The 23,860-nt window shown below is 36.8% G+C and overlaps 1 protein-coding gene and 1 pseudogene across 1 annotated transcript; one reads left to right on the top strand and one right to left on the bottom strand.

Moving 5' to 3' along the window:
• Positions 1 to 1,363: 1,363 nt before the first annotated feature.
• On the top strand, positions 1,364 to 5,929 carry LOC136127558 (nucleoside diphosphate-linked moiety X motif 6). The gene is made up of 2 exons (XM_065883111.1): positions 1,364 to 1,409; positions 5,532 to 5,929. The coding sequence occupies exons 1-2, from the start codon at positions 1,364 to 1,366 to the stop codon at positions 5,927 to 5,929; spliced, it is 444 nt and encodes a 147-aa protein (XP_065739183.1).
• Positions 5,930 to 6,396: 467 nt separating this feature from the next.
• Positions 6,397 to 6,864, bottom strand: LOC136126757 (fibroblast growth factor 2 pseudogene; annotated as a pseudogene).
• Between the last annotated feature and the right edge of the window lie 16,996 nt (positions 6,865 to 23,860).

Genomic DNA, 23,860 nt, shown 5'->3' with positions numbered 1-23,860 from the left:
GTTTCTGCTGAGAGATCAGCTGTTAACCTTATGGGGATTCCCTTGTGTGTTATTTGTTGTTTTTCCCTTGCTGCTTTTAATATGCTTTCTTTGTATTTAATTTTTGACAGTTTGATTAATATGTGTCTTGGCGTATTTCTCCTTGTATTTATCCTGTATGGGACTCTCTGTGCTTCCTGGACTTGATTAACTATTTCCTTTCCCATATTAGGGAAGTTTTCAACTATAATCTCTTCAAATATTTTCTCAGTCCCTTTCTTTTTCTCTTCTTCTCTGGAACCCCTATAATTCGAATGTTGGTGCGTTTCATGTTGTCCCAGAGGTCTCTGAGACTGTCCTCAGTTCTTTTCATTCTTTTTTCTTTATTCTGCTCTGCAGTAGTTATTTCCACTATTTTATCTTCAAGGTCACTTACCCGTTCTTCTGCCTCAGTTATTCTGCTATTAATCCCATCTAGAGTACTTTTAATTTCATTTATTGCGTTGTTCATCGTTGCTTGTTTCATCTTTATTTCTTCTAGGTCCTTGTTAACTGAATCTTGCATTTTGTCCATTCTATTTCCAAGATTTCGGATCATCCTTACTATCATTATTCTGAATTCTTTTTTAGGTAGACTGCCTATTTCCTCTTCATTTGTTAGGTCTGGTAGGTTTTTATCTTGCTCCTTCATCTGCTGTGTGTTTTTCTGTCTTCTCATTTTGCTTATCTTACTGTGTTTGGGGTCTCCTTTTTGCCGGCTGCACGTTCGTAGTTCCCGTTGTTTTTGGTGACTGTCCCCAGTGGCTAAGGTTTCAGTGGGTTGTGTAGGCTTCCTGGTGGAGGGGACTAGTGCCTGTGTTGTGCTGGATGAGGCTGGATCTTGTCTCTCTAGTGGGCAGGTTCACGTCTGGTGGTGTGTTTTGGGGTGTCTGTGGCCTTATTATGATTTTAGGCAGCCTCTCTGCTAATGGGTGGTGTTGTGTTCCTGTTTTGCTAGTTGTTTGGCATAGGTTGTCCAGCACCGTGGCTTGCTGGTCATTGAGTGAAGCTGGGTGCTGGTGTTAAGATGGAGGTCTCTGGGAGATTTCCGCCATTTAATATTATGTGGAGCTGGCACTCATACAGAACTTATCACATTAACCAAACAAAACCACTTCTAGTTCCTGAAGAAAAAGGTGGGACAAGTTTTCCCAAGTCACCAGTTATCCCTAAAAAAAAGGGAGGCGTGAGGAAGGAAACTGAAAAAAATTTGCGTATAATTAACCAAAAAATAAATTCTCAACCACCTTGACTAATTATGAGTAAATTTTGTGGCATCCGTGTGTGTTTGTGAATAAAAGGTATGTTAACTTTATTTTCTGATTTTATACGGCAGTTGAAAAATATGTGGAAGTTTCCAGGAGGCCTGTCAGAGCCTGGAGAAGATATTGGTGTGTATATTACATATCTTTAATTGACTTGAAAATGTTGAGGAAATTCATATGTTTACTTTCTTGCTGTAGAGCTGAGAATAAGATTTTAACTTTTCTAATTGGTTTAGGCTAAGTCAGAAAATTTCAGTGAAGTTACTTCAGGGATGATATAAAATTAGCAGCAAAACTTCTAATATTACAACTTATTTCATTGTTATAAATAATACCATTAGGAGCATAACACCTGTTTTTCTGCTTAGGACTGCTTCTAGATTAATTTGCTTGAAAATGAGAAGCTTTGGATGTACATCAGTCAAGTTTAGCATTAAGGGTTATTTTGAATATAACTAAAATTTTTGGAATTAAACTATGATAAAACAAATTCTTGAGCATTCTATCACACAAGGATGAAGAGTAACTTTTAAATGAATTGTGAAATAAGAATTATTTATAAAGTCAATTATAGAACAGTGGTGACATAATTCTTCTGTTTATGAAAATTTTATCTACTGTTTATTTTGGATAGTCAGAAAGCCAAAGCATAGTAAAATGTCTCAAATGAGAAAGTCTGAAATGAGAGATAACTTCCTAAAACAATTTACTGAGCTCATTATGTCAGGATTTTACAGGAAGGAAAGAATAGAAACTGAGTTTTCCTACCTATTCCTTAAACCATTGGGTCAAGTGCAGTCCCTATCATAATAAATCAACTCATTTCATATCAGTATTATTTGTCTATGACTTTTTCCTCAATATGTATGTCCCCTAGTCTCTTTAGCCATCATTTATATGAAGGCAATGTCCTAAATTATTTTTAAGTATTTTTTAAGTATTTTAAATATATATATATATATATATACTTGAAACGATTTTTTTTAATGTTCCACAAATTAAAAATGCCGTATACATAGTATAGAATCAACTCCTAATATCCTATAAGTAAATTCACTACATTCAGATATATCCATAGCAAATTTTGTTTTTTAGGTACTTACTGACCTTTTGCTTAGAGTTTGCTAGGCCTTCTGTTGAAATAAAAGGGATTTTGTAGTGGTGCAAGTGTTGAAAGAGAAAGGTATTTATTCTAGAGCTCCTGATTATCTCACACTATCCTTATGTGATATGACATCATGTGAACAAGTTAAGTTTATGTTTTACATCCTCATCCAGTTGATACTGGGCAAACAGCAGTCTACAGGAGAAGGTTTGTGTAGCTTCCTCTTCTGAGTCTTGCCTTCTCAAATGAATTGACTTTTCTCATTTGAGTTTTTATGGATAGTCTGAGTTTCAGATATATTTAAATGGAGAAACACATTTCCAAGCCAAATGTGTATAATTGTAGGTTTGAGTGTACTCCAGAACACTTCAAGTCCATATTATTAGGAATTCACTACTTTTTTTGTGTGTTTGTGGTTGTCACAACAACCCACCTATTCAGAGATTGTATATACACCTCACCATGTGGAAGAAAGAAAAAAGCAGCAATTGGCATTCACCACACTACCTAGGCGTAGTATAAATTGAAGTTTTGCCTCAGAACTGATAAAACCCTGAAAGCAGCTAGAAATGATAACTGACAGTAGAGATCTGGAAGATTATGTATAGAGGGCATTTTTATTTTGTAACAGTACAATAATAGATTATTCTTAATGATGAAGCCAGATCATCCAGGAATTATTTAAATTATTTTCTTTAAGCTCTGTTTTTAGGAAAGTATGTAATATACTTTAGGTATACTGCCATCACAAATGTGCAAACATTCATATTGGCTCTTAAGCAGTAAACAGTAGTTAACTGAGAAGCACATTTGTTTGGAATCATTCATTCTTTGATACTACTAGGTAAATGAAGCACTATTGTCCGTAGTGCTTAAAAAAAAAAAGGAAAAACATTAAGGGGGCGTATACAAAATAGAATGCAATCCTTAGGTTTTCATATAATATAATACCCTAAGAGTACAATACATGTACAAGGTTAAAAATGGAGAAGCTGCCTTACTGAAAAAAAATCTCATTACCACTGACAGGAAGAGCATCCCTGCATAGCCAAAGGTCTTTAAAGCAGGGGGGTCTGATCAGAATTCATCAGTGTACCAGAGTCAGAGGGAAACAAACACCAGAAAAACCCATATTCTGCACAGTTTTTCCTTTTATTTCAATCTAATCCTATTAAATATTAGAAAATAGAAATAACAAATATAAATTCCATTTCATTACTGTCCTTTAACTAAACAAAGCACTATGACGTTTTTAAACATATCTTTCAACCAGCAAAAATAAAAACAAAACCCTCTTGGTTTTTCCTATGTTCTTCAAACCTATAAAACAGTTATTTCAATTTAGCTTACAGTACATTAAAATAATAAAGGTACACGAGAATAAAGCACTTTACCTAGATAGAAAAATTCATGGTAAAATCTTTGGAGAAGAGATTTCAATCTTAAGATGGAAGGGGTTCTTCTAGATACAAAAGCGCTTATTTGCCCATTCAGTTTTTAGTCTAGTCAATATCATGGATTCAAATTAAACGGATCAAACTACCCAGGCAGCACCAATTTTGAATCAACTGCTGTGGTGACTGCTGAGCAGGGCAGATTTCGCTCACCAGCCCTGTCCTGTGCTTCCATAACACACCAACAGGCCAGACTCAGGAACTAAATGCCAAACTCTTGATTAGTGTTGCTAAAAGCTAAACAAGACCCCCATGGTCATCTTTCAAAGTGTTTAAAGAATAAAAATAAACATTTAAACAATTAAGTCAGATCAGCAAATGACATGTAAAATTTAAGACTACTGCCACAATCTTTAACAAATTTAATAACAAACATGTATACTACTAAAAATTAGCTTTCTTAGTAAGGCAAGTTTTCCTTTTCTTAACATATAAATTCTTCTTTTATGTTTTCAGTTTAAAAATATAATTTCTAACCATATTTGACCTAAGGCAAATCTCAATTATAAGGGAGGTCCACATATAATTCAAGTATGGCAGACAAACGTCTTATATATTAAACACTTTTCCTGTGCATATTTCCAGAGCTGTTTATCAGAAAAAACATTTGAGACATTTTTTTTTCTTTCAACGACTTGATCTTCCTTGCCTATTCCTCACTAGTAGGACTACTAAGAAGACAAATATAATTGACAATTTGACAAACAAGAAAATGGAGGCATTAAAGGGTAGTTGAACAAAAATTTGTACCTGTGGCAATTGTGAAGCTTCCCAGCAAATAGGCAAGGAAGGCAGCTTTTTTAGGGGCTTCTCATAAAACACTTTGGGAGACAATGACAGAGCATGATAAAATTAGAGAAATCCCATGTAGGAGTTTCATCTGGGTATTTAGAAAAAGCAGCCACAAAAATAAGTTATAGGCAATAAAAATCCTGTCCCAGAAATTTGCATATTATTGAAAAATCAACCTTATAAAATGTGAAAACCCTAGTTGTATTATAAAATTCTGTAAATTGCAAGTTTTTTGAAAACTTCTGATGAAATGACTACAGCATTTTGCTGTTGGAGGAATGAATCCAAGTTCTTTGAAATGCAGGAAACAAAGAAAATGCCAAAAATTAACCATGGTGGGATTCCACTCACAGCTCTATGACTTCAGAGGCTTGACAGTCCCAGCAGAGACCAGGGGAGAGTTGAATCATTTCATAGTTCAGTACCTTCTGTAGCTCTCCAGACTTTTATAAAGAAGAGTGGATCACTTTTTCTCAATTCTGATGTTTATAAATTTAGGCAGTTTTGATGGGTAATCAGGAACAGGATAATAATGAAAAAATACGTAGGAATATTAACTGCAGCTTTGCAACCTATGTTTTCGCCTCTGGGGAAATAAAGCAGGAAGAATTTTTTAAAATGTGACTCCTAAAATATATATATATATAAGTGGGTAAGCCTGCAAGTAGCAGCCAAAGAAATATTCAGTATTTCAAAAGCTTCTTAGATATACATTGGTAAGAAAATACTTCGGTACTTCAGGATGTCCAGTAAGGCAAAGAGTTTACATTGAAAACTTTATTTTCTTAGGGTAAAGTTGTGCTTTTTGAGCATTTAGAAAATGCTTCTTGAAAATCTTTGATGATTACATTCCTAAAAATGTGATCCTTATTGATTTGTACATTTTCTTCTATGTAGGAGATACAGCAGTTCGAGAAGTTTTTGAAGAGACTGGTATAAAGTCAGAATTCAGGTCCCTCCTGAGTATTCGGCAACAGCACACCCATCCTGGAGCTTTTGGAAAGTCAGATATGTATATTATCTGCCGCCTAAAGCCATATTCATTCACCATAAATTTTTGCCAGCGTGAATGCTTAAGGTGTGAGTGGATGGATCTCAGCGACCTAGTCAAGACTGAAAATACAACTCCGATCACCAGCAGAGTTGCTAGGCTGCTGCTGTACGGATACAGAGAAGGGTTTGACAAGATTGATCTGACCATGGAAGAACTTCCAGCAGTTTACACAGGCTTGTTCTATAAAATCTATCACAAGGAACTGCCAGACAGTTATAAAACTATGACAGGCATGGATTAGATTTATATTTACATGGTTTTAAAATGTTTAAATTGTACCTGTAGATTAATGTGTGCCGTATTATAAGAAGTAGTGGACATTTGGGTTAACTAAATATCTGACTCAAATTTTCTAATGTCTATGATTTCCGTGAAGAAAACTTGTTTGTACGTATGCACATTTTAAAAGCCTCTTTTCAAATGAAGCAAATGTATGAAAAAGATTGTAGCTGTAAGTAAGCTTCACTGGATAAAGGCAAATTCTATATAAAAAGTGGAAGTCTATGCATTTTCCAGGAATTTTTGTTGTTGTTGTTTTACTAAGGCAATGGTTAAATATTTTACTGTTAGATAAAAGGTTATCTGACCAGTTACGTAAACTGAGCAGATAGCTGTATACATTTTTCTTTTCCTTTCATCAACAAATTTCTAAAATATACCTCTTCTTTCATGAGGTATATGAAATGAGATCAGATGCTGCCATTAAGATCAGCTCTTAGCAGACATTGGAAGAAAAAGTATAGCTTTCTGCCCAGGTCCTGTTTTGGGTCCAAGTTTACACTGCCCAGTTCGCTTCAGTGCCACATACCAACTGGAGTATTTCCTTGACCGGTAAGTATTGTAGTTATTAGATTCCAGTCGTTCAAAAAAGAAACACTCGTCTGTAACACATTTAGAAGCCAGTAATCTTCCATCTTCCTTCATAGCAAGGTAACGGTTCGCACACACTCCTTTGATAGACACAACCCCTCTCTCTTCTGCTCGAAGTTGTAGTTTGACATGAGGGTCGCTCTTCTCGCGGACCCCGTCCACTCGGCCGTCGGGGTGGATGCGCAGGAAGAAGCCCCCGTTTTTGCAGTACAGCCGCTTCGGGTCCTTGAAGTGGCTGGGCGGAAAGGCGCCGCTGCCGCCGTCCTCCGGCAGGGCGGGCAGCGTGGTGATGCTCCCGGCTGCCATGGCCCCGCCAGCGCCCTGCCGGGGTCCCCGAGCCCCTGGAGCCGCACAGGGAGTCGCCGCGCCCCGGCCCCGGCCTCGGACGCGCTCCGGGGCGCGGCCCCGGCCCCGGCCCCCCAGCCTCCCTCCCCGCGGCACGAGGCCGCGCCCGCGGGCCCCCAGCCTCAAACTGTTCCGCCGCTTCCCTCTCCGTCGGCCCTAGAGCGCGGGGAGCCGAGCGGCCCGGGAGCTGGGAGTGAGGGCTGGGTGTCTCCTCAGCCGCCGCTCTCGGGAGGGCCGCCTCCCGAAGCTGCAGCGCTAGGGATCCTTTTGCAACCGCCGGCACAGCGTCCGCTGGTCTGGCCTCCTTTTTCTTTTCCTTCCCTTCCCTTTCCTACCTTTTCTTTCTTTTTCTTTGTCAACTGTCAACTCACATCACTTGTGTGAAATAAGTGCTTGTAAGGAAGACCCTAAACCTTCCTAGAGGAAGAAACTTTGTTAAACACTTTACATACAATCCTCCTGCCACCTGCCACCCACCTATCTCCCCACCAACCTCACTTCCTATATCCTTAGAAAAATAAATTAAAAAAGAAATTCAAAAGGGATGCAAGTGGGAGGAAGAAAAACTTACACTTATTAAACATTTACTAAGTGCACAAACTTTTATTTATCACCACACTTTATTTTTTTCTTTGTTTGCTTGCCTATTTGTTTACTAAAGAGCAGAATATCCTGGGAGTGAGAATTAAATAAAATGATGAACAAAAATGTGCATTCAATGAACATTTAATAAGTGTACGTTTTGATTTCTCCCACTTGCATCCCTTTTGCATTTTCCTTTTTTGCTTTAATTTTTGTGCATTTTTTAAAGAAATATTGGAGATGTTTCACTCAATATTTATAGAAGATGTAATAGAATTCCTCAGTGGTTGTAACCTGTAGCTGTAGGTTTCCAGATGCCTAATGACCACTTGGCAGGGTGTTATATGGTACATTTAAGCATCCATTTTTAGGCTAGATTCTGTTCAAAGACACTCAAAACTAGAGTTCTATATTCCTTAGTGTCTTGTTTCATTTTGACTGAGATAAAGGTAAAATACTTGTTTACACTGATGTCAGGGAAGCTAAGGGGGTTGGAGTGGTAAGGGCTTGCACCAGATACAAATTCCAGGAAGAAACAATGAAGTCAGGCAGAAAAGGTAGTGAGAAATTAAAAGCAGAAGAGCTGTGACATCCACAATTGTCAATTCCTTCTAAGTTAAGGGTTTTTCTTTGTAAATTTTCTCTGCTAGCATAATTTATAAAACATTTTTTAAATTTAGAGGGAAACGACAGATTTTATGTTTATTTTCCCAACTGTTCAAAAGTGATTGACAAAAGAGGCCATATTTTTCCTGAGAAAAACACAAGTTTTCCAATGCAGAACTTTGTCATCTTTTAAAACAGACTTCTCTGAAAGGTGTTCCTTGAGCCCCAAGAAGAGTTCATTACTTATTTCTTAACAGTATCTGTACCTGCCTGATTTTTCATACTGAACTGTAGTGTAATGGTTTACTTATCTGCCTCCCCATATTACTGTAAATTCTTGAGGGTAGGGACTGTTTCCCATTTATTTCTGTACTCCTAATACTTAGGGTGGGGCCTTGCATACAGCAGGAACCTCAAAATTGGGTAGAGAATTAATTAATATATTAATTATGAATGAAAGGCTCACAGCAAAAGTCAAAGAGGTAAATGAAAAGTCAAAAATTTCACAAATGATGCATATCTAAATTCCCAGATCTTACATGTCATATTTACTAAATACCCTAATAACTGATTTATTTTATTTTCATAGAAAAAGTTTCAAGCTATCATCTTGTCTCTCTAATAAGAGAATAAATAAAAGACTTATATATTTAAAATCCTTACTCCTATATCTATTGAACACCCAAACTAAGACTGGAATCAAGGAGTTTTCTGACAATGAATGAGATAGTTTGAATTTTGTGGATTAAATTTTAAAAGGGAACAGATTAATGCAAAAGAATAGGCAAATTACAGAGTAACTGAGTGGAGGAAGGAAGGGAGGGAAGAGGAAGGAAGGAAAGAGGAAGGAAAGACAAAATGGAGGAAGGAAGAGGGGAGGGAAAGAGAAAGGGAAAGGGAAATAAGGAAAAAAAGAAGGAAAAAGAGTAAGAAAGAGTAAATATTGGCTTGGCCAAAAAGTTCGTTCGGGTTTTTCTGTCGAAATTTTTGGCTAACCCAATGCATCAAATGTAGAGGGGAGTTATGAACACTAGGGGAAAAAAATGGGCTTTTTCTGCACAGGAAGGAAAATGACTGTTCCACAGAACAATCATTTGTCATATGGTGAAATATATACAAGGGTCAGAATGAGTGCTTTTGTAAATCTAACCTCCAGGGATCAGAGGTCTAGAAGTAAACTTAAATCTGATCCAAACTTAGATTCAAAAGCAGGCAGTTAGTCCAAGTAACATTCTGTTTCATAACTTTTCACTTTTGTCTTCCTGTTTATCATGATTCTCCATGACTAATCAGATGATCATTAGCAATGATCATGATCGTTGCTACCTCCAGCTGATATATCATTCTTTTAGCTATTCATTAATTTCTCAAGTGTCTGAGTCTTAAATGCTTCAGAATAAACAAAGTAAGACTGTAGATTTGGAGATAATATTTAAAAGAGAAATATAGAAAAAAAGTGACCAAATTAACTACTTAAAAATAGGAAAGAAGGAAGGATGAGATGACAGAATGAAAGAATGAATACAGGAGAAAAGGGTATAATCTAGTAGAGGAGATGACCTCTGCATAAGATTTTATAAGAAATAAAGAAAGAAGCTGTACAGGAAATATGCAGAAGGAAAGCTGTTTAGTTTAGAAAAAGCCCAAGGTAAAGCCACAAATAAGTGAAGCCTGAAATGATTTGGACATAGAGGAAAATCCAGGAACGGGATAAACAACCATACAGAGTCAAGAAAATTTAGTCTATATGTAAAATGGCAAAGGGTTAATTTTTTATTGAAGTGAAAAATGTGTGAAGGGGAATAATGAAAAATGAAAAATAAAGTTATGGGAAGCCAGATTGAAGCTCATCGTGGAAGGCCATTAGCCTGCAACTAATATGTTTAGTTTATTTTACAGCAAGTCCCCTACATATGAACCTTCAGGCTGTGAACTTTCAAAGATGCGAACGTACATTCCATCAACGTCCGGCGTGAGTGAAATTTCAACTTGCCCTCCATCTCCTATTGCTGACCATCTTTCAGCTCTACCGTCTCCCACTTCCTCTCCCTCCTCCAGTCAGTAACTCTTCTTGCCCATTCACTCGAAGCCAGCCCCTGTATGCCAGCTGTTGTACTGTACTACTGTACTTTCCAAGGTACTGTACTGTAAGATTAAAAATGTTTTCTTTATTTTTTGTGTTTGTTTGTTTTTTATGTATTATTTGTGTGAAAAGAATTATAAACTTATTACAGTACAGTACTATATAGCTGGTTGTGTTAGTTGGGTACCTAGGCTAACTTTGTTGGACTTATGAACAAGTTGGACTTATGAACGCACTCTCGGAATGGAACTCGTTAGTATGTAAGGGGAATTACTGTAGATGTTTAGTTGATTTTGTTGGTGATGGAAAGCCATGTTTCTACAAAATACATTCAATTAAATTTTTTACATTTCAATAAAATTTTGTATTTTTACTCTAGAAAATTTAAAATATAAAAAAAGTTGGAGGAAAATAAATCATTTACATTCAAGCTGCTAGGAGAAAAACACTATTAACACTTTACTGTACTTTTGATTTTTTAATACCTGTGTATACATTTTTACATCATGCTGATCATGGAAAATTTATAAAATGTTATCTATTTTTTTCCACAAAACTGAATCTCATCAGCCAAAAATAAGTACTAATAAGGTGATATATTCCCTCTGCATTATAAAATAAAACATGTTGCCTATGGGTTTTTTAAAATGTACATTTTTCATGGTTGAAATAAGATCATATATGCTAATTTTTATGTCTGTTTTCCACAGAAACATTCAAACATTTTAGTTGGAATGTGAACTACAGTAGAAATAGGGAATTGAGAACAGATAATACTTGCACGTGGAATGACTATCTTTTTCATTTATAAAAGCCTAATGACTCAGATCACTCAACAGGAGTGGTAAATGTGTTGAAATCCATCATTCAAATTCCTTGGCAATGACAATGGCCATTATGTGACTCCAGGCAACTCTGATTTTATGGAAAGAAGGAGAGCATTTTGTAATATTCTTGGCATAATTATTTCAATTTTGCAAACAAAGTTTTTAGTGGTACTCCAATGGGCAGTATATTTCATCTGATTGTAGGATATAAAATGTTGCTTGAGAAACACTTTTTCTCATATGATGATTAGAGTAGAAGCAGAAGAGAAATAAGTGTGAGAAGCATCATGGACCAAGCATAACCCCATACTGCCAAATCCACCTAAGTCACCTTTCAGTTAGAAAACTGCAAACAAACCGAGAAAAGATAGCTCTGTTAAACTTTTTAGAGCCTGAACTATGCATTCTGGAATTGTTCATTTTGAGTCAGTTGGCAATTGTATGTCTTTATGTAATTTTCCAAGGGTGGTTCAGGAGAAATTTACTGATTCTACCATATCTGAGCATCTCTTTTGTTAACCTCTCTTATGGAAGATATCTTGGATGGGTATGCAACTCTACGGTCACAATTTCTTTTCTCTCTTCCAGAATCAACAACCATCCGATAGAGATGTGGCTTCAGTGTTTTCTCATTCATAGAAAAATAAATGTCCTTGTCTCTGATCAGACATTTGAGGAAAAAAATATATTTCTAGTTCTTTCAAATGACCATAAGTTCCTGAGATTTCATATGATAAACATAGATAAGGAATCTTTTGTTTTATCCAATATAGCTTCCCTGTCCTTATAAACAGTGGGAAAATGTATTCTAAAACGGCAACTTTGTTTTCAATGTTATAACTTCTTTTTTTCCTTGCATTTTATGTGCTATAGTGCAAGTTTGGGAAAGACTACTTCAGTGGCTACTAGCCAGCGTCTTCTTTTTTTAAAGAACTATTAAATATACATATATATAATTTTCTAATTATATATAGTTTTGTGTTTTACATTTAGGTCTGTGATTCATTTTGAGCTAATTTTTGTGAAGAGTGTAAGACTGTATCTCAATTCAGTTTGTTCCATGTGCATGTCCAGTTGTCCCAGCACCATTTGTTGAAAATACTATCTTTGCTCCATTGCATTGCCTTTGATCCTTTGTCAAAGATCAGTTGACTATATTTATGTGAATCTATATCTGGGCTCTCTATTCTGTTTCATTGATCTATTTGTCTATTCTTTTGCCCATACCGCACTGAGTTGATTACTGTAGCAAATTGTTCTCCTTCAACACAGTGTTGACTATTCTGATCTTCTGCCTCTCCATATAAACTTTAGTATTAGTTTGTTATACCCAAAAAATAACTTGCTGGGATTTTGATTGAGGCCATTTGTTTTCTTAGACTGAAAATTTTCCCATTTAATGTTTTTTGTAAGATAAGTGAAAACATTGGAACCTTGCTTCTATGAGATTTATCTGGCAGTAGTGATTGAGGTGGATTAGAATAAAAATAAGGTAAAGTTGACTGGTTTATTATAATTATCTAAGTGAGCTGTAAGGGGAATCTGAAGGATTGCAGATATAAGTAAAAAGAATTGAGAATGGAAAGAGATGACACAGACAGAAAAGGGACAGGAAGGATTAAAAAGGCATGGATGCCAATAATCTTGCAAAATGGGAAGAATTGAAACTAGCTCATCTACAGTTGAGATTGAGTTCCTTTCTTTGTGACTTGGCAGGTCTCTCCCTGGTGTGGAAAAAAACAAAGACCAACCAAATGCGACCAAGCAATTGCTATTTATCCAGAGCTTGCTGTAGCAAGGGAGTCAAGCCACCAAAACGTGTGTTTTCGCAGAGACTCAAAGCAGATAGACACATGGGAAACATTACAGTGGGGAAAAGGGAACGTTTTGTGTATATCCTGATTGAAAGCTATTGATCTGGGGACGCTGTAGGTGGGCTAACTAGAAGTGCGTATCCTGTGAAATTGGTTAGAAAATCCAATTGGATCCTCAGTTGGTAATGAGACAAAAATAAGCCCATCAGTTTCTCAGAAAATCTTAGCCATTTTAGATTGATTGTCACAGAAGTTATTGTTTAGCATCCTGAATTGTCACTAGAGATATCATTCTAGCTTCCTGCACTTACAACAAGCTGGCTTCCTGGGTTGTTTATTGAAGATAAGGAGATTGGTTCCCTGGGCAAGTTGCTACAGGTTGTGGGTCAAAGTTCTATTTTTATATATAGTACAATCATTGTCTGTTTGTCTATTCAGTCTCTCACTGGAAAAGTCTCTACTCCATGCCTTATGCACCTCTGAAATAGATGAAAGTTTGGGGTATTTACACTTAGCTGAATTAATTTTTCTTTTGTTATCCATATATTTTTTTGCTTAAATTCTGGAATTTATAAGTGCTTTATTCTGAGGGTTAGGTCAAATATCTGTAACCATTGATACTCATTGCCCTGACAAATCTGTGTAATGATCCCAGGCACTGCTTTGCCATGGCTGAGACACTTCACCTTCTTATGAGTCATGATTTGTTAATGTTGACACATATTTTTGGATGGGTCATATTATGTAGGAAGGACAAAATGAAATTGTATTGTATAACTAAATTAGAGTTGGATATGTACCAAGGCAGAGCTAACTCACATAAACCTAGAGAGCAGGTGTTGATGTGCCAGCTTACTCTCCATTATTAGAATAATGGAAAAAAAGATTCTGAACTTTCATTATTTTATATACTTTTAGGTAACTAGTGTCTCTTACTCTTCTCAGAGTGTGTAGTATTGTCAAACAGGTATGTATCAGAACTCTCTTTTAAGAAAGGAGAAAGCCACTATATATTGATTATCTACTATGAACCCAGCATGTTATATTATGTGTAATCTTTACACCCACATTACAAGGTAAATATCAGTATCCTCAGTTCACAGATGAAAAAATGGAGTTCAGAAAAGTTAAAACATTTGTTCAAGTTCACATACACAGTGAGTAGCAGAGATAATGCACATGTTGTTCAGTCAAAACCTATAAATCAAATAGAAACAAGAGTTTGTAATGTCTTCAGACTAAATTCAATCTCTGCATTTCATTTATTTATAACACCGTCTTAGCCTGGACCTAACCCTTTCCAAAAATTTTCTCTCTCAAATATTCATATTTTCAAAAACTAAATACTGGATATGTCTATCATCCCAGCGTATGTCTCGTAGTCTTCAATATTAGGGCCTCCTATCATGAATTTCTGACGTTCTGACTTCCCTCTCCTCTTTCTAAGTCCAGTCTTTCCTGTCAATTATCTTTCACTTGCGCTGTCCATATGCAACCCAGTTAGGACAAATGTCTATGAGCAGTGATTATGTGTTATTGAGATTAAAAAATCCAAAGTATCCTCAGTCAGCAAGGTTGGTCAAAGCTCCAATTCCAGAAAACATTAGTAAAAATCTTGCTAGCCATGAATTCCTAAGTGCTCATTAAAAAATCCAACTCTAAGGTTCTAAGCATAAACACACAATTCAGTACCTTTGTGGCCCCAAACACGTTTCACAATCCTTCCTTCCTCTGAAAATCATATTTTATGCAATTATAAGATTGCAACATACTGTTCCAAGTCATGAGTTTAGAGGAAAAGTGGAAAAACTTCTCAAATTTCCACCCTTACTTATATTCACATCTCCCTCAAGATATTTTATTGTCAATTTGACTGCTCCATAAAAGCACAGAATTAGAGTAAGATTTTTTGCTGTTGATAATTTATTAACTCTTTTATCTTGCCCCTAATAGTTGAGCCAAATTGTATCAGATCATGCTCCTTATTAGTTGAAAGACTGTCAGTCAATAGAGTCAAAGTGGGATAGTAGAAACAGCTTGAGTTTGGGTGAAACAGTCCTCAGTTAGAATCTTAATATGGACTTACTAGGTCTGTGACACCAAATAAATTATTTACCTTCTCTGTGTCCTTTTTTCTTTATTCTTAAAATAGCAATAAAAATGTCTATCCCACCCCTGCCCACCCGTGGGCTGACACCAGCCCAGAGGGCCCATGGACCCCAGCTTGTGCAGCTAGCTCCACAGGGACATGGTTCCACCCTCTAGCAGGCCCACAGCCACTGCATGAGACAGGACCTAGCAGCCATTTTGGCCAGCTCCACCTTCCAGTGTGCATACTGTAGTTAGGCCAGCCACAAAAGAAGGGGGCACACAACTCAATTAGGGCACACTTCTACAGCATATAGCTTTAATAACCAGAGGGGAACATATTGCTGACCCCCATAGGACATGCCCTACATAACACCACTTTTCCAAGATCTGGAAATTACTGACCTACCTAATACATAGAAGTAAACACAAAGAAATAGGCAAAATGAGGAGACAGAGGAAAATGTTCCAAACAAAATAACAACATCTTTTAAAAAGTGAAGATAAGCTATCTATCCATTAAAGAGTTCTAGGCAATGGTCATAAAATGTTCACTAAACTCGAAAGAAGAATGGATGAAAACAGTATGAACTTCAACAAAGAATTAGAAAATAAAAAACAAACAGAACTGAAGAATACAATAACTGAAATTTTAAAATATGATAGAAGGAATCAACGGTAGATTAGTTGAGACTAACCAGAATAAGTTTCTCCTGTCAGATGAAGAGATTACAAACCCCAAATACCCTTAGATAAAATTTAGACAAATTTAACATCTCTACTAAGGATTTGAGGCTCAGCAAGGACCTAATCCTACATCATTTGTCTTTTGATAATGAAAAAGTTCACTTCTCAATCAAGGATTTCATAAGCTTAGGCCACGTGTCAGACTAAAACAAATAGCCTTTCTGGTCTATAAAAATATCTCCATCCAATGTATGCAATATCAACAAGAGAGGGGGGAATGCTAAGTAGAACATATTCTTGATGACTTTCTCTTCATTTACTTTCCACATGAGTCAGTCATATAATCTAGAATTTCTAATAGAAAGATTAGGAAGGCTTCTGATATGATGGTTTGAATTTTCTGGTGGATAGTGACTTCTCTAAATAACAGGGGATACTAGTTACCCTCATCCCCTGTCTGGGATGGGTGATGAATTATAGCTCCTCTGTAAATACACACAGGTATTTACATTGATCTTTAAAAAGATCATTGCTAAATGATCAATTGTGCATTCTGAAAATTTTATCCCAGAATCACAAGAGACTACGTGACCTTATAAACTTGTGTTTCTTTATAAGGATCTCTAAATTCTCTATAATATAATTTCATCTTTATGTGTCACTATGAATCTAAGAGATTGTCAGCATACAATGAATCATGAAAATGATCACCTCTATCCTAGGATTGTTGGCATACACAGAATTAGTATCTGTGTTTGCTCAAGTTTATGGATTGTACTGCCAAAAACTGATTCCCTAAATAATGGCTTTTTTATTTCCATACTATGGTTCTTAAGGTTCCTGAATTTATACTAATAAATTAATTTGTCTTCATAGATTCTTAGAACTGACCTTTAAAATAATCTAGTCCAATATGCTCCATTTATAGACAGTGAAATTGAAACAGTGTTAAATTTTTATTTAGTGGCAAAAATTTTAATCAGAAGAAGTTTTCCTATCTTATAATCCTTTCTTAGAATGTAGCCTTTCAAAAACAAGATATAACTTAGAATTTGTTAGGATTTTCCTATTGTTTTGGGGTTTGGGGAAACTACATTTGTAGCTTTTAGTCCAGATTTCAGCCTCATCAAAATGTGCATCTCCTCCAATACCAGGTCCAGGTCCAAGAGCATGGGTTAAGATTCCCCCTCTGTCATCAAAAGAACTGAAGTCTCCATGTGCTTATTAAAAGAAAAAAAAAAGAAAATTAGTACATCTATACATGCTATAGGTCATGCCAAATGAAACAGATGAGGTAAGTCCAAGTTCTCTACCTCCAAATGCAAATTGTGTCATGATGTCAGCCTTGCCTGCATTAATCTTTCTGAATTTCAGTGGGGTCACATCACTCCATACTTGAAAATCTTTCTGGAAGGCATAGTCAACATCCTCAGGCTTCATGTCAGGAGTGTAGTTGCTAATTCTTTACCAGCAGAACAAAAGAAACAAAAATACATGGAAACCATGTGTTAATTTTGTCTTATTACAATACTTCATTTCTGCTAACATCATTTGAGAATGAAGTGTTTCATAAATCAATAGACCAGATGAGAAAAACTTGCTTCATTAGCTACAGAAATATGTATCCTTGGACACCTTAGTCCTTAAACAGAATCTAACTTGATTTCTACTCATTTATGATTTACAGGTCATCATTATGAAGGATTTACATTTGTAGAAGCTTATGCTTTTTGCCCCTGCTCCCAGACTTCTGCATTTATTCATCTAAGTAGTCTATAAAATTTTCTCTTGCCTCTTATTTATCATAGATTCAGCTTTATTCTCCTTTTATTTACAGCCTTTCTACTCTGCTCTGGACTTACAAGCCCAACAAATCCATTGAGTGAACAATCCTCCCTCTAGAGACACTATTACACAGGAATAGTGTTAACAATTGAGGGAGGCTTCCTGTAGACCTGGGAGAAATTAGAAAAATACTTGGCTATGATGTTATACCTGTAGGTGATAAAACGGTTCTTCTAGACTGGCCTCCCTGGCATTACTCTGAAATTATGAACACCGGGGACTCCACATCGAGGTCTGTGCATCATGTCCAGAGTAGATGTGTCCAGTTGCCCAGTCACTTTTAGCCCCAAGAACTGCTGCATTTCCTGGATTTTATCTTCTATGAAGTTCCTATTGACTTTCATTTTTGTCATTGGAGTTGTTTTCATCTCAAGGCTATAAAAGTTTACCAAGTACCTCTGGAAAAAATATATTTATTAATACATTATTTTATGTGGAAAGGTTTCTGTTGGCGCTCTGTGTTTATAACTCAAATGCACACTGATGCTTTTTTAAGGCAAGGGTTTTGGCCATTTGGGAGAGTTACTCAGTTTTCTTCCTGAATCTCTCACATATATAGATGTCATTAAACTTTTGCTTAATTTTTCTCCTGTTAATCTGTCTCATGTCAATTTAATTTTTAGACCAGCCAGAAGAATCTAGAAAAGTAGAGGAAAATTTCTTTTCCCAGACATTTTTTTCTTACATACCTCTTTGGCAAAAATAAATAAGTAGGTAAATAAATACATACATGTATAAATGAATAAATAAATAAATAAAAATAAAACAACAACATCAAAAAACCATACTAAAAGCAAATAGCCTCCGGAAGCAGTTTTCAACTAGTACTTTTAAAGATAAAACTGGTTAATGCAATAAATGTTAAAGACAAAAATCAGGCTAGATAAATTCTATAGTGTCAATACTTACCTGAGCAAATACCACATCATTTTCTTCAGAGCTTGAATAGTCAGTCAGGGGAGCAGCTCCAGAAGCAGTGACCTGCAGAACCAGTATCAATAAAAGAAACTTCATTCTACACCTCTTCTGAAGAGCTTAACCCAATTTATCCTGTTCCTTTTCAGTAGAAGTTCCTTAAATGTCTCTCTTTATATAGCTCTTAGGCCAGGCTCTGTAAATACGAAATCCATTGCATGACTCACAGTTGATATCATCCTTTGATTTATCTCAAAAAAATACAAGCACATGTATGACCTTATTCTACAACCAACAGTGGGTCAGTTAATATCTAACCCATCAATGGGTCAATTAGCATCAAACTCATCCCTCACTCAGACAACTCAGAGTATATTTCTTCAAAATAAATAAGCCACAACTTCCATCTACCTTATAGAATAAACCATTATATGAGAAATATTAAGCACATAAAATATGAAAATAACTTAAAAATACATTTTTAGGAAGTTCAGGATCTGAACTTTCACTATAATACTTTCCTTATATTTATTATAAGTGAAATAAGTTTTTAAAAAAACTAAATCTAAGAAGTTAGATAAAGTTCTTTTGTTAGAATAGAAAAATACTCTCTAAGCTGAATTTAGCTCCCTAGAGAACTGTAATATAGAGATTCCCTGTTTAGAAAGGAAAAGTTTATAACAGCATGATGTTTTATGTTTGTTCTCTGTATTGTGGAGGCTTAGATCCTGTTTCTATAATTTGAGATCTTCAGGCATCTAAACTGAGGCCTAATCCCAACTGCATAGCTGGGTAGAGAGATTCCAGAGGCAAATTTCCTTTCCTCCTTCATGTTGGTAGCATGAAGGTCAACACTTCAACTTTGGGAGGTAGCAAAATTTGCCTCTGGAATCTATCTGCCTCCCGATCAGCTCAGCCTCCTCCCTAATGGTCCGATTAACACAGAATCTGTCTTTCAGTCAATAGAGAATGTTTGAAGACTGAAAGCATTTAAGACTCAAGGAATAAATTACAAAGACAGAAATGCAAGCAATAGGGCTCCCTTCTGATTCTATGTGAAGAGTCTGGGGGGGGCGGTGCACAAAACAGTGTGTTATGATTCAGTCATTACTCTGACCCACCTTCAAGGCCTGGGAAATGCTGGCTGCTCCCCAGGATTTTCCTGAGGCTGGGGCTCCAAGGTGAATGATTTCCTTCTTAAGTAGGAAGGAAAGGGGGTCGTCTGCATTGCACCTGGTATCTACCTCCATACTCTGCCTTTTTCAAGCTCTGTGATTTAACCTCTAGGATTTTTAGGTATTTCATTTGAAAATGGGAATGATAACTTTTACTTCCTCATACTTTTATGATGATTAAATGAAGTGATGTGTAATAAGTACAGCACATATTACAGGTGCTCATTAATATTTATTCTTTTCCCCTTGGCCTCAAAGGACAACGTCATGCACTGTAAGTTTGCAACCAGATGTGACTCTAGGATTTATGAAGAGGAAGATAATATAGAAGAATTGTAAGGTAATCCTTTCAAATATTGAATTTAACTAGAGAATTATAAGAGGATTATGACAGTTTGGCTATAAATCATGGAAAATGGGATTTATTAGAAAATATGGGAGGGGTTGGTTCTCCAACAGCAGAACAATGCCCAGTGAGAACAGGGACAGTCAGTGTTGCCCTCCACTGTATACCTTGTGCCTAAAACTACCTTAAACTTAGTAGGTGCTCAATAAATATATGTGAATGAATCTAGTTGGAGAATAGGGCCTAAAGACATCAGTAGTAAACTTCCTTTATGGGAGCAATCATTACACAAGAGATTGTGCTCCTAAACCTCTCTGAAAGCATACAGAACTGTTCTTATCCACAACAGGAAAGAATCTGGTTCTTGGAAGACTTTCAAGCAGTCTAGAAAGTATAGGATGTAAGATGCATGGTTAAAGCTTCCCAAGATACAAAGGAAGTGAAAGAATGTCCTCATTGTCAGGTTGCTAAAAAATAGAAAGTGACACCCCAATTTTAATGGTCTCTGGGTCTTTGCTTATCAAATGTCTCAAATGGGTAATTTGGGTCCCTTTGGGCAGAGAACATTGCAGTCAGTGGTCGTAAATTGAGGGTCTAGGGTCAAGTTGATCTGCTTTAGAATCTTAGCTCCATCACTTTATGACCTTGAGCAATCATTGTCATCTCTTTAAGACTTAATTTCTTCATTTGTAAAATTGGAACAATAATAGCAGCTATCTCAAGAGTTGTTATAAGAATTACAGGGGAATATATATAGTCTAGTGGGGAAATTATATAGCCTAGTGCCTGACACACCTTAAAGATTCAGTGATTTGGTATCTTCCTTCCTTTACTGCACTCTTATGTAAGACATTTAAAAGAGGCTGGTAATGAGGATGAGAAAGGGAGATCAGCTACATGCCCAGACCAAGCTCCTGTGGTAGAAGGAGCTACAATAAGATTATGATCTAGGCCCAGGATAGAAGCCGAGTCCCATCAGAGACATGGCTTCCAGGGGACACACTGAGTGAAGTGATAATCAAGGGGTCATTGGCAATGCTTTAGGTGAAAACGAGCATATCTATGAAAGTGCAGAAAGTAGCCTAGATCAGAGTTTCTCACAAGGGAGGACTTGCACTGAGTTTCCTTATTAAAAGGCAGATTTTATAACCCAAATCTTCCAAAAGTATCTAAAGCTCTATTATATTGTTTCCTTCTTGACAAACACTGGCACATTCTAAGTTATATCCCTGATTTAATCACCTTCAGCTGGTTGTTGTCATGCTTGAGGTACAGAGGCAAATCAAAACATGGTCATCAGTAAGGACCAAGAAGGAGAAATGTTCCCCAAATATATAAATAAATCCCTTAGCTGACCTCTTCACCAATAGTCTGTTCATGCAGGAAGAAAATTTCAGCTAGTTAAACCTCTCCTTTTATGGATGAAGAAATGGGAGTCTGGAAAAGGGAAATGAATTGCCTAATAAGACCTCTGGGAGTTCTCCTGACTCTTTCCTGACTTATTGCTACAATATACATTATTTTGTCCCATATCACTTTGATTTTTCTTCAGATTTCTATCTTTTTATGGGTAACTTACTACTGCAAACACTATAAAAATGATACTATAGTACCCTCAATCTTTTTAGTTAAAGTCAGGTTGTCCCCTTTGCCATTGTAGGGGCCAGAAGTAACCAGACAGTCCTGGGAATTTTGTAGGTGAATCTGGATCCTCAGGGCAGTGGCAGTACTGGTCTTCTCTCTGGAGACTCACCTTCTGTACATCTCTTCCCTGCCTTGGTCTGGGCATTGTCCTGCTGTGAAGGTGCCTTTGTTGCCAAGGCTCCCAGGAATTGGCCCAGAGCACCTCTGAAAAGCATAATGTTTAGAGTCACCCTACTCAGTTGTATGGACTTAGACAAGTTAACTTTCCCATGCCTCAGTTTCTTTATATGTAAAATGGGAATAGTATTGAAGTTTTGTAAAGAATAAATGACATAATCCATTAAAGCACCTACTTTCCTATGATGAGAACTCCATAAATGTTCATTCTTTGCCTTCTCCTTTTACCACTGTCTCTGTATGTTGGTCATGCCATGGTTGGTCTAGACCAGCTAACTTTTTCCATATAGGAGAAAAGTTAGCCTGAGTGTTTTCAACCAGAAGTGCATCTACACCCAGCAAAGAAGCACAAACAGGCTGGAGAAGTGCTCGTGTTGATGGTGGAGATGGCTCTTAGAGTCTTCTCCCACCTTCTTCCAGAATCAACTGGAACTTGACCCTACATGGAACTGCTACATGGTTGTCCATAAGGTAGATTGTTGGAGTAACTGGTTAGAAACCCACTGCCTTCCAAACTAGTTCTCAGCCCACAATTGTGTCAGTGGGTTCCCTAACCCCATGACATTCTTCCCAAGGGGGAAGGTGCAGAACACTGGTGAAAACATGGAATGTATAGGGTTTGGCAGTGAGGTCGATCACACTGGGTGCAGCCCAGAGAAGTAGAGGGAGGAAATAGGGACGGTAATTGTAGCAGTGGCTCCTTTTTCTTGTCCCTTTTCTTCCCCCAGCAAATGGTTCTCCCTCAAACAACTATAAAATAAGACAAAAATGCAACAGGAAGCAGGTGTCCTATGTGTACATCCCAAGGTAGAGACAACGTGATGATATACACATATGTATTGTTAGTCAATTGTCTATTTTCCTGGGCTTTCCAACAACAAAGTAAGTGCCTAAGGGTAGAGATAATGACTCAGATAACTCTGAACTGGTTTGACTTTGAAGCTGGGTTTAACAGGAAGAGCAAAGCTTTGGAAACAGACTTGGCCTCAAACTTCAGCTATGTTACCTACCAATTGTGTGGCTTTGGGCAAGGTATTTAAGTTCATTTTCCCCATCCATAAGTGACCATTTGAAGGATTAAAACAGATGATGCATGAAACTGCTCAGCACTATGCCTGGCACATTAACAGCCTGTCCATAAATGTTGGTTCTCTTTCTTTGGTGACACCTAGAGCAGTGTTTCTCAACATTTCTTTCATTATTGCCTCCAAAAATGAGGCATTTTAGACATTTCCCCTATGAAATTTCAATATCAGAGATATATACCTGTTTATGTACAGTATGCATATCTGTCCTTTATACATAAAAAATAAGATGCTTTTGTCCCCAGTAAGCAATTTCCACCCACCTGGGAGTGATATCACCCCCACTAAGAATATATGTCCTATAGTAGTGTGTATTCTACATTGCTGGGTTAGTAAATGACCCATGCCACCAGTTCTGCCTGTTCTGACATGGCATTTCACCAGAAGGCTGATAAAAAGTACATATTCTGGAAGACATCCATAAAGCCAAGAGATCTGGATTTCAGAGACACTGTTTAGATCATAGAACTATTTAGATCATAGAGGTAAGCCTGTTGAACTTTGTGTCAGTGAAAAATAGTGACATTCTCACAAAGGATTGACCAAATGTGTTTGTGGGTTAGACCAGCTCACAGAGAAAACAAATCAATGGCTAGAAAGAAGAGAACAAATCAAAGAGAATATGCATAGTTCTTTTCAAGAGTGAGGCAAGAGAAGTCTTAAATCACTGAATTATTTTTTCCTTTATTTCTCTACTTTCCTTCAAGCTGCTAGCCAACTCTGTTTCTTGCCTCAACATTTGTTACCCTGAGTACATTATTCACATTCTGACTTCTTTCTTAGCACTTAAATCACTAAACTGGCTATGGTTTGAGAATAGAGGGGTTTTTCCTAAACTGAGTCAATGCTGGAAATGATGGGGTGATCTATAGGTTCTTTGTGTCATGAAGAACTGGGCTTCACTTCACAGCAGCACTACAAGGATATGATGCATTATATCTGACACAGCTGCACTCAGATTCTTATAAGCTACATATACAGGCTACATAACATGCTCCTTTCTACATAAGGGGTGTACTACGTTGTTGTTGCTGTTATGATGATGATGATTATCATACTTTAAGTATAATTGTCTAAATGTTT

Source organism: Phocoena phocoena, chromosome 8 (genome assembly GCF_963924675.1).
Source record: "Phocoena phocoena chromosome 8, mPhoPho1.1, whole genome shotgun sequence".
NCBI lineage: Eukaryota > Metazoa > Chordata > Mammalia > Artiodactyla > Phocoenidae > Phocoena > Phocoena phocoena.
The sequence above is the reverse complement of the archived record's forward strand: the minus strand, read 5'-3'. Positions and strand labels throughout refer to the sequence as shown.

What these genes read in the sequence shown, in the direction of transcription:
- LOC136127558 (XM_065883111.1), top strand. Translation starts at nt 1,364, where the DNA reads ATGTGGAAGTTTCCAGGAGGCCTGTCAGAGCCTGGAGAAGATATTG. An exon ending in AGAGCCTGGAGAAGATATTG is followed by an intron (nt 1,410 to 5,531) that starts GTGTGTATATTA and finishes TCTTCTATGTAG; the next exon opens with GAGATACAGCAGTTCGAGAA.